General features: G+C 29.3%; 1 protein-coding gene across 1 annotated transcript; it reads left to right on the top strand.

Moving 5' to 3' along the window:
- The first annotated feature begins 6,460 nt into the window (after positions 1–6,460).
- LOC124829682 (putative polygalacturonase At3g15720) lies at positions 6,461–11,396 on the top strand. Its single transcript, XM_047303239.2, has 7 exons — positions 6,461–6,604; positions 7,643–7,780; positions 9,325–9,507; positions 9,722–9,929; positions 10,507–10,588; positions 10,673–10,781; positions 11,064–11,396. Exons 1-7 carry the CDS (start codon positions 6,461–6,463, stop codon positions 11,394–11,396), a joined length of 1,197 nt encoding a protein of 398 aa, XP_047159195.2.
- The last annotated feature ends 662 nt before the right edge of the window (positions 11,397–12,058 follow it).

The raw sequence follows: 12,058 nt of genomic DNA, 5'->3' as shown, positions 1-12,058 counted from the left end.
TCCTGTGTTAGTCATGTTTGATGAGTAAAAGGTTAAGAGAGTATTGTTTTTGGTCCTTTGAGAGGAACTAAGGTAGGGGAGTTTGAGCATAGGTGGTCTTGAGTGCAATTGGACAGTGTGGCTAGCTTGTATGAGGCAATTAGAGCAGGTTAGGGTCATAAAACTGAGTAAAGTCATGTTTAAAATGGTAGAATCAAAATTGGGTCCTTGGGTTAATGAACTTGGAAGTTTAAGTTGAAAACTTGGTAGTAATCACTTTAGAATCATGCTAAGAACGTTTATAATCATCTAGACAAGTTTAATTAGGTGTGATACAAGAATTAGGAGGGTTAGAAGTTGGGGAAAATAATTGAAAATGGCAAGGATTAGTGTGAGTGTGTGATTCTGCAGAATTCACGTTTTGTAGATTATGCAGTGTCGCTATGCGAGTTATCTCGCATAGCGAGACCCTGAAAAGGGTGCTCACTGTCTTGGAAATTCGTTGCGCGAGTTGGTGCGCTGTGCGAATTTCCAGAGGGTGATGCTCATTGTTTTCGGACTCGCCATGGCGAATCTCGTCGCTATGCGACTAGTGGTAGTTTGGGATCACTGCCCATTTAATTCGAAGAGCGAGTGGGGTGCATAGCGAGAGGTTTGAAGTCTGATGTATGGTGCGAATTAATTCGCCATGCGAAATGGGGTGCGCTATGCGAATTTTAGCTGTCCTTTTGTCAGGAAAATTCGCCCAGCGCATCAAGGGGGGTGTGCTATGCGAATTTTAGCTGAAAAACACTCCCCTCGTCAGGAAAATTCGCTCAGCGCACCAAGGGTGGTGCGCTATGCGAATTTTTGCTGTCTAGCCTTGCATCTTGGTGCGTTGTGAGACCTGATTCAATGAGTTTCATATTTTTCCACATCTGTTTGAGCTGTTTGATGTTGTTTGACTGCCTGGATGTATGTATGGTGTTGTTGAGTGGTTGTAAAGCATATGAATGTGAACTACATTGATGTAATTGAGTATGAAGTGGACATCTCAGGGTGAGATGATTGAAAGTGAGGTGTGGGGTGTTGTGGTTGTTCTGTATAACTGTATGGAGCTTTGAACTGGTATGTCTATCCCTACACTCAAAGCATTGTTCATGCTCAAATAGAGAAGAACAATGTAAGTGGTGAGAGTAGAGGGAGGTCCTCGTCTATAGTCTTAGAGTTTAGACATAGACAGATTGGGGGATTTACCTTGCTAGTGTTGGGGAGTGCCAGCTGAACTATGCAAGTGCAAAGACGACCAATAGTTCGACAGTTATACAAATCCGGATGAGTCGTGTAGGTGTGTGAATCGTGGTTTAAAGTGGTATGCCTGGATTGTTCTTTTATATGTAACTGAGCATGATGACATGAATTGACTATATTATATGATTATTGCTTGTTTACCTAGCTCACCCTTGCTTCTGTGTTTGTGTTGTTTGGGTATGTTTCTTTGGCGATGATCATCCACTTGGATGGGAGCAGATGTTGTCAAGGAGGTTCCCTTGGAGCAAGAGCTGGAGGAGAATGATGCTGCTGCACAGTCTACTTAGGATTTACATATTTAAACCTTTGGATATTAAATACTCTAAACTGTCTAAGTATGAAACTCTGTATTATATTTTGGGATGTCACACAAACTAGCCTCTGTTGTCTCTTAATGAATCTAATACAAGAAATGTTGGTCATCAAGCCTCTACTATAGTTGAATTTTTCATTAGTTATCATATAATTATCATTCATTTAATTTATAAACAAATATTTTAAATTAACTATGATAAACTATAACTAATTTGTTTATACCCTCAATTGTTTAAATTAATGCAATTAGGATTCTATTTAGATTTCACTTGTTTAAACGAATGTAGTTGAAATCTTACTATCTTCTTTTTACCTTTATATAGTTAAGCAAAGAAGTATGAAAATTTATATTAATCAAACTAGCTATTTTCACAATGCAGTATCTAATGAGTTGTGGTGAATGTATGTATTGACATAATACGCATGGACTTTGGGTTTATAAAGCAATATGTAAGAATCCCTTTAGGCAATGATAAAAAAAAATTAACAATAGCTTCAAAAAAAGAAAACAATAAGACACAATGTTTATACAGGTTCACTTAAATTTGAGCTAAGTCTAGTTCTCCCTTAAGAACTCTTAAGGGGTTCTATTAATCTTATCAAGATTACACGAGTTTAACCCACTCTTCGTTGAGTATTCTTACACCATTGTTGGTCCCCTAGTCAATACGACTAGTCCGAGTATTCTTACACCACTCTTGGTTTCGAGATTAACCCACTCCTGGTTTAGTATTATATGTCACTCCTGACACTCCTAGACAACACGTCTAGTCCGAGTTTAGCCTCCCCAAGATCAATTCCTAGACAAATGTCTAGACCGAGTTTATCCACTCTTAGTTGAGTATTCTAGCCACTCCTACCAACCCTAGAAAATATGTCTAGTTGTAAGTGTTTTAATTCTCTCCATAATTTACATAAGATCCATTATGAGATTCTTACAAGAAACAGATTATCAACTCTCAAGGAGAGAATAAATTATTAATATTATCGTAGTCTGATAATTGATGATGTTGTTTCTTTGAGCTTGATAGCCATAAAATGGTGTATTTTTTGAAGCTTGATGGTGTAGCTATATTTCTGATGTTTGCTCCTTTCTTCTTTTCTTCTCTCTTCTTCAACTTCTATTTTTTTTCTTCATTTCAAAGGCTTTAAACGTTGTAGGTCTAAAAATGTAGTAGATAGCCAAATGTGATGTGATAACTTCCTCTTCTTATCATCTTCTATTGCTCAAGCTTGATTTCATCATTTTCTTCTAAGTTTAAGATCATCAAACGATGCATGAGTTGAAATGTTATGACCTCTTTTGTGTGTGCTCTCTTTCTTACTTTCTCATCCTCTCATTTCTTTTCGTTTCTTCTTCAACTTTTCATGTCTTCATCATATTTTTTATTTGAAAAGCATATGATTGTATTTTCACTAAGGTGAAGTGGATCATTCTTGAATGTATTTCTTCGTTCACTCTTTCTTTCATCTTTTCTCTCTTCTACATTTTTCTAACTACACTTTCTCTTGGATTGTTCTTCTTTATATATTACTTTGTGAGATAGTCGTTGGATATTGAGTTAACCACCAAGGTAGGCTTGATAGATTTTTCAGTAGCTTGGTTATTCTCAGGTCTATATTGTAGGATAATAGAGCTTTTTCTCATAGCCTTAGGTGAAATTTGAACTTGTACAATTTGGCAAGACAAATGGCTTCAAGGAAACATTTCTAGAATTTTCTTCTTCTTTCGCAATGTATTTTTCTTGGGTATCATGATTCTGATAAATTCTTTATGCTTTATTGATCTCCACAGATATCAAGAAACAAAGTATACAAGTATCGAAGTACTTTTTCGTACATGTATTAAATGTTTTTTGAATGTTGATAAACATTAAGCAGTGTATCGTGTTCAAGACACTGTCATTTTTCATTTCACTAATAAATGTATCATTTATGTTTATTCATCAATTATAATCATAAGATGCTTTTCTTCAAGACTAAATGGTTTAACGGTCACTTATCAGACAATATTCTTCTATATAAGGCTTTGCTTGACATAACACTATTTGGATTGAAACATCTCTTTAATTCTTTGTGTTATAAAAGAATTGAACCTTTATTTTCATAAGAGGCTAACTTATTTTGCTCATATAGTCTATTGAGAGATTTGAAAGAGAGACACTTATTTTTAGACACTATTTATGATTTTCTAATTTATTTAATCAGTTTGATCTAGAAAGCGTTGCTTTAGCTCTTAGCTTCAGACGTTATAGGATGTTTTTTTTACTAGATGCAAGTCTTATGAACACGTTTGTATTCAAGCAAGGTTACTGCTTGGATGCTAGATCATATATATGTCTTTTACTTTAGACGTTACAGGGTATAAATATTTTATTAGACCTCATTTAGATTACACAAAGGATGAACACCAATGAAGACACCTCTCTTGAGTCACACAGGAGATGAAGAAACACCTCCATTAAATTAACAAGAAATGAACACCTCATTTGAATCACACAAATGATGAACACCTCATTGGAATCCCACAAATGATGAACAAGCTTACAAAGCCCAACAGACAACAACACCTTATCATTCAAGAATCACAATTGATGAAATTTAAGCCACTCACAAGAACTAGGTTAACCAAAGTTTGTGACAAAGTTATCTTGCAATTTAGCTTATGTACATGAAAATATAGAGCTCTACTCAATTATAGAAGAAAACTTGCTTTGGACCAGTTTAAGAAAAGCCTAATTTGAAATTAGGTCAAAATATAAAAAAAAAATAGTTTTAAAATCAGTCAAAATAATCGATTGTCAAGAGCTATAATCAATTATCATAAACTATAATTGATTATTCCTATAGTATACTAAAAACAATATTTCTTTGAAATGTTCAATTATTATTAGGAATAATTGATTATTCAAGTGGTTTTTCTCAAAAATACATTTTTCACTAAAATAACTAATTATTGACTAGAATAATAGCTTATTCCAGACATACAATGTTTCTAAGGAGAGTTTTAAGAGTCATCAATGTATTAATTATACATTAGTTTTTTCCACTCATCATTTAAACTCTCTCTTAAATTTATTTAATACATAAATGATATTTTTAAGACTTCAACACAACTTTCCATGTCTTCATTATTGTTTTTGAAATGCAATATACTTTCAACACAATTTCTTAAAAGACTTCCAGATACTTTTAGCTTTCCAAATATTCTTCAAAACTTTAATCTCTTTCTTCATAATTCATCATCATCAAAACTTCCTCTTTATGTGATTTAATGTTGGATACTCATCTTTATCTTAAATCAATAGATTTTTCATTAAATGTAGTTATGAAGAAAACTTGTTTGATAGTATGTCTATCAAAGATAAATTTCGTCTATACGCATGCATTAGATCAAACTTTGTAAAAAAATTGGAAATCTTAAAAACACCCTTCAACCCTATATTTTTGTGTATTTGACCTGTTTTCATATTTTTTATTAGAGTTGTTTCTTTAAAAAGTTTAGTACCTTACCATTTGAAGGGAATATCCACATGAAAAGCATTTGATTGTTGAGGGAACATTCATAATGAAAGGGCAAGATAATAATGTAAATCAAGTCCACACGAAAACATAAAACATTATAGGTTGATCTTGTTGAAATATCATCTTCTCATTTTATAATCCCTAGACTTTCGTAGGAAAAGCTAAAAAAAGGACTAAAGGAAGATTTATAAAACATGAAAAAAAAAGTTACTTTATTAAAATATTTGACCAATTAAAATTCATCTTCATTTTGTTGTCATCTCATTAAGTGTTATCTAATTTGGAAAAACATGAAAATCAATCTTTAAAATGTAAAAAGAAATAGATAGATCATAAAGAGAAATTTTATGAAGGTATTAATTTTTTTTAATGAATAATTAAATAGTCAAGATTATAATTTATATACTCAATATAACTTAAAATTTAAACCTTTTATATATTTCAAAATCATCTAATAAACATAAAATTGGGTAATTTGTTAGGAAAAGGACGATTTTCTTTAAACATACGTTTGTCATACTAACAATACCATATTTAACATATAAGTTCAAAGGTGAAGGAGAACGCAAGTGTTTGATCGATGACTAGTTCAAGCCAATTAAGACAAATGAGGACTTAGACACAGAGGAACACGATATTGCATTTTTTGGAACTGCAATTTTCATTTTCGGTTCATTATCAATACCTAGAATATGGAATTAATGTCTTATTCTGAAATGAAAATGTTTGGTTTTGTAAGACAAAGATGTAGTAGGCGTGAAGATTGAAGACAAACATGAGTGACAGAGGTAGAAACAAGATGAAGGAAAATGAAAAAAAAAATGTGTAAAATACTTTTTAAATTGGTTGTGAGATTAATCAGTATTAATTGGTATAAAAAGTCTTTTATATTGTTTAAATTTATATAACAGTATAAAAAGTTTTTTTATAACTTGCATACAAGTTTTTATATATGATAATTATGTAATTTGAGATTTTTAAAATATGCGTAATATATTCTAAATATATTCTCTGTGTCTTCTCATTATCTTTTTAAATTGATATATTTTATTTGACACTTGATGCTTGCACATTTCGTGCATGAATTATTAATTCTTACGTCTTAACATTAAGTTTTGTGATAGAATCTCTCAATTCCAACCTTACATATTTTCTATTTGTACAGTTTCCTTCCATTGGTAGTGTGTTCATTTCTACAATCTATAAATTATCTTTTTTTCTCCAATATTTTCATATTAGGCTAGCATTCTACATGCCCTGTATTACATATATATATATATATATAGATAGACTTGATGATAGAGAAGGTTATCAGAAGAAAAAAGCAAGAAGATTCGTTTGAATTTGGAAGATGAAACTGTTATTTGTTGCCCTAGGAATGTGTGTTTTTGCTTATTCAGCTTGTGTGTGGGGTAGAATGGAGCTTCATGCAGGTCCAAGATTCAATGTTATTGACTATGGTGCCATGGGAAATGGTGAAACTGATGATTCCCAAGTATGTTTCTCACTCTCCTTTTCTTCTACACTCCAAAATATATCATTAGGTTTAGGTTATTAATATTTCTCATTGTGTATTATTCACTTATTTCTTACAAAAATTGCAAAGTTATCACATTTCTCCTTAAAAAATTTAGCCACCAAAGTGGCTTTCAAAGATCTAATTTTCAGGACTATAATTTTATATAAACATTGATATTTGTTACAATGCCTACTATTTCTTATTCATTATATGACTTAATTAAGTTTGGTTAGGTAGAACTATAATAGAGCTAGCTACTCTATACAAACTCACAAAGTTCCTCTACCAAGGTATAATTTTTTGAAAACTTAATTATATTATTAGTCTTAATAAAGTTTAACATAAATCAAGTTTTAGTTTCTTAAAATTTGTAAAAGTTAATTTTAATCTCTTATATTGAAACAAATTATTTAGTCCATATACACTAGTTATTGAGAAACTTAAAATGATTTTAAAATTACTTTTAACCTTTTCAAACGTTACATTGTTCATTTAATTGAACTAAATCAATTGAGGAGTAAAATCATAACTAAAACATTTTCAATCTACTGTCCTTTTTATAATTATTTTATATCTCGTTATGGTTTATTTATGTTTTAAATTTCTAGCGTTTAATGGATGTTTACGGGCATTTTGAGGATAATTATTTTTAATGAATAGAAAGTGTCTTTTCACTTGGTATTCAAAGACAAGCACCCCAAAACGTGTATTTCCAAATGAATTTGTAACCTGGCTTTACACATTCACTAGTTATTTATGATTAGTATTATATTATTTTCAATTAAACAATAATTGTTAAAATATATTCGACTAATTAATATAAAACAAATTGGAGATACCATTTACTTAATTATAGCCAAAGCCTTTTACAAAACTTTTGAAGTAGTTAATTTCTTTTGTATATGATGTGTTATTTGAACTTTTGATAATGGAAAAAGTGATGCTTTTTTTACTAAGTTAGAATTTCTCTTATTTGATATAATTTAAATCTATTTTGTTTGTTAAATTGTAAAGGCTTTTATGAAAGCATGGAAAGACGCATGCAATGCAAGTTATGGCACTCCAACACTTCTCATACCCAAAGAGAAAAGTTTCATGGTGCAGCCTCTATTGTTCAGTGGTCCCTGCAAGCCTGCAATCCTTCACATTAAGGTTAATAAATACCTTTCTTATTTTATAATCTTTTATTTTAAATATCTTTTTAACTAAATTATAAACCATTCAATCAATGTATTTTAAGAAAGTTATGAAAAATATTTTCTCTAATAAACTGCCTGTGACAACAATATTATAATTTATTGTAAAATTTCGATTATAGTATAAAAAACACTTCACATAATATTTTACGTTACATCGATCAAAATTAAATGCTTCGTATAAAAAATTGAGTACGTTAAATTTTAAATAAAATTTTAAAATTATAAGAAGACTGCTCAGATAATTTAAAATAAAATTAATATTTGAATCGATGTAATACTTCGTATAAATGTCTAATTTTAATTTTATGACTACAAATCATATAAAATAAATATTTATCTGTGCATAAATTATATTGTAACTGTTCCAATTTTCATTAAAAAATATCTAAATTTTGATGATAAATAATGTGAGACAATATATATTTTTTTATGAAATAAATTTATATAAGTAAATTTTAAATTAAAAAAAAAGGGTTTTTACGGAAATCTTCATAAAATAAAGAAGGTTGAGAAAAAAAAATATGCTGCTTAAAAAACTGAGTTTAAATTAAGAATTTCTTTAAAGCCATACAAACTTAAAAATAATTTTTTTTTAATATATAAGATTAAAATAAGGGAGGACTTAATGAGAATATCGCTTAAAAATATTATAACCTGAAGTACTTTCACTGAAGAATAGTTTCTAAAAGTTGAATTTATATGTTTAGGATATAAGTAAATGAAAATGTAATGATATTAGATAAGAAAAATATATTCTTTTTTAATGTTAAGATACTTTTTATCACTTTAATGCATTTTAGATAAACAAAATTAACATAAGAGTAATGGTTTAATTTGTATAGACAATTAAGATATTACAAGAATAATCCTTAAATAATAATCAAATTTTAGAACCAAAAAATAATTAATTACAGACTAATTTAGATACCAATTCATAAATTTTAATATCTAAAATAGTATTTATTATAAATAAAAATTATAATTAATTTGTGAATTAGATTTTAAATTGATTAGAGAAAATATAAACCTTAAATCTTTGATAACCAAAACTTTAGTAACTATATTAGAGACTAATTTAAAGTCTAATTCATAAATTAATTATAATTTTTTATTTAAAATATATAAATATTTTTTAGTTTATAAATTAATATTTAAATTAATTATGCATTTTTTGCCTTTAAAGTTCGATGTTATTTAAAAAAAAAAATCAACAAACAAAAAGTTATCTTTAACAGCACGCATAAAAGTAGTCACAAGAGGAAATATAATAAAAAGGTGTTGCTATCACTGGTGATAATACAAATATAAAGACAGTGAAATTTAAAAGCTACAAGAAAATTGTATGTGTTTAACATAAATAAAGAAAATGGTAAATTATATGTATAGATTGTAACGATAAGGTGCTGGTGATTGAAATTCATAGCCATTTAACTTCATACCTTATGCTGATGACAATGAATATATGTGTAATATGTTACTTATCTTTTTCTTTGGTAGCTTAAGGGAACCATTATTGCTCCAAAGAACATTAAGGATTGGAAATTGGGAAAAGGTACTAGGAAGGCATGGATCCGTTTCAAGCGTATAAATGGTCTTGTTATTCGTGGAGGAGGACAGATTGATGGCCAAGGTGCTCCATGGTGGAATGCCTATTTCAATTCTGAAATTAACAGACCAACTGTAAGTTTCACAACACATTAAAATAACCACTATTTTATCACTATATTTCATGATTTAATGTTTTTCTTTTATTTAATGTGATTCTATAATTATATGAGTTATTCCTCTCATTTTGTCCTGAGATTAGGCAATAAATATATAAAAAAAGTGGATCATTTTATTAATATATATTTATCAGTTCATTAGTGTTATCTTCTAAGTTATATGCATGCAGGCTCTACATTTCAGTGAATGCAATAATCTATTCCTCAGTGGATTGACTCACATCAATAGTCCCAAAAATCATATAAGCATAAACAGATGCAATGGATCCTTCATCTCCAAACTTCATTTTATTGCACCGGATGAAAGTCCCAACACTGATGGGATTGATATCTCCTATTCATCCAACATTCTCATCAAGAATTCTAAGATGGAAACTGGTAAAATTGTTCATCTTCTTTTCCATTTTTTTATTTTTTTCTCAGAAATCTGTATTCATAACCAGACTTTCTCAGTTTGACTGGGATAAACTTTTCTTATAAGCCCTTTTACGATTTTTTTTAATTAAAATTAGTTTATCTATAACTTAATTTGTAGAGGCTAAATTGTTTATCTTTTAACTTATATGCCTACACTGATTTCATTTTTCTATCTTTCTTTGTTCGTAGGGTTTTCTCTAAAGCTACTCAAATGTCAATCCTCTTTTAAAACCAAAAGAGAAAAAAATAAAGTAAACTACTGATTTAGCTGGTAGATAGAAATGATTTTTCTCAATTCAAATTTTTACTCTGTTGAAGCTTTAAACCAAAGACAAGTATTAAGTGAGTTAGTAGCACTGCTCATCTCATGTTCTTTCCATGTTTTTTTAGATGAGAAATTCTATCACACAATTAAATTAAGCAACCTTTTCTAGAATTAAATGACTACAGAAAACACAATGTGAGACATGAAATGATAGAAAGAGAAAAAATATTATTTGGTTAATGAGATATTATATAGTTTTATTGTTTCCTAAAGGGGATGACTGCATTGCCATTAACCATGGATCAACCTTCATCAGCGTAATTGGTGTTTATTGTGGACCTGGCCATGGCATCAGGTAAGTTGAAGTAAATTTCTAGTTTCACATTGATTCAAGTTATTAGGTCAATATCATGAGACTATTTGGAATCCGTGCATGTAGTATTGGGAGCTTAGGAAAAAATGGAGCTCATCATACAGTAGAAGAGATATACGTACGAAATTGCACCTTCAATAGAACCACAAATGGAGCTAGAATCAAGACATGGATAGTAAGAATAATACTATTATATATTTATTGAGTTCATGTTTTTTCTTAATTATTTTTTGTTGTCTTTCTAATGTTTCTTCAAAATACATTGATTTTGATATATATATTAAAAATATTTTTGGTATGTTTTAGAATATCAAAATCAAAGTCCATCAGTTTAATTTAAAGGAGACTACACCGAAAATCCAAGAAAGAATTTAAATTCATATTTGTTATTCTAAAAAAATTAATTAAGCAAATTATAAATGAGTTAAATAAGTTTGATGTTTTGGTGTTAAATCAGGGAGGTAAAGGATATGCAAGAAAGATCACATTTAAGGATATCATACTTGTGGAAGCTAAAAATCCTATAATTATTGATCAACAATACAACCCATATGATAGTGCAGAAGCAGTGAGGGTGAGTGATGTTAGTTATGAGAATGTGAGGGGAACCTCAAGTTCTCCACATGCAATCAAACTTCATTGTGACAAAAACTTAGGTTGCACCAACATTGTGTTGAAGGGGATTAACATAACTACCATTGCTGGAAAGAAAACTTATGCATCATGCAAGAATATAAAAGGGGTGTGCTCTTTCTGTAATCCCCATGTGCCATGTCTTTCTCACTCCTGAATGACCAAATGTAGTTGTTTCCTTTTATGTTTCAATGTTTTATTTTTCTTTCTGTTCTGTACTCAAACGTTGATGGAATAAATGATAGTATAATGCTACAAATTTTACCATTCATTTAGTACCTAATTAATGATATATGAAATATAAATAATACAATAAACATTTCTTGTTAGGTTAGATGCTTGGAAGTAAGGGATGGTGATCTCTTAACTACAAGAACGTTTTAACAAATTAAATTTTATCGCACAATTCATAGTTACTTAGAACACTTTTTAATGTATAAAACCCGAATTGTCTAGTAGAGCAGTAATAAAATTAAACACAAACGTAGTATATACTTGATTTTTATTAGTTTTGAAACGAATTAACATAAATACAATAGACAACAATAGACAGAAGTTTCGTATTTTTTTTATGGCTGTTGAACAATCATTATAGAAAATTCATTTCCTATATTTGTTATAAACATTCGTCTTAGAAAACATTGAAAGATGTTATTAATGTCCATTTTATCATATTTGTATCACGGTTAAAGCTACTAAATGTCATAAAAATTACTACTTTTTACTATGGTTTAAATTACAATGATCACCTAACATTTTATGTGACAGGTATAATTATTGAATACTTTTTATAACACAAAGTACATTTTTCTGTTCTAA

Source organism: Vigna umbellata, chromosome 5, assembly GCF_029865625.1.
Source record: "Vigna umbellata cultivar VRB3 chromosome 5, Vumbellata_1.0, whole genome shotgun sequence".
In the NCBI taxonomy this organism is placed as follows: domain Eukaryota; kingdom Viridiplantae; phylum Streptophyta; class Magnoliopsida; order Fabales; family Fabaceae; genus Vigna; species Vigna umbellata.
This window is presented reverse-complemented; position numbering and strand designations above follow the sequence as displayed.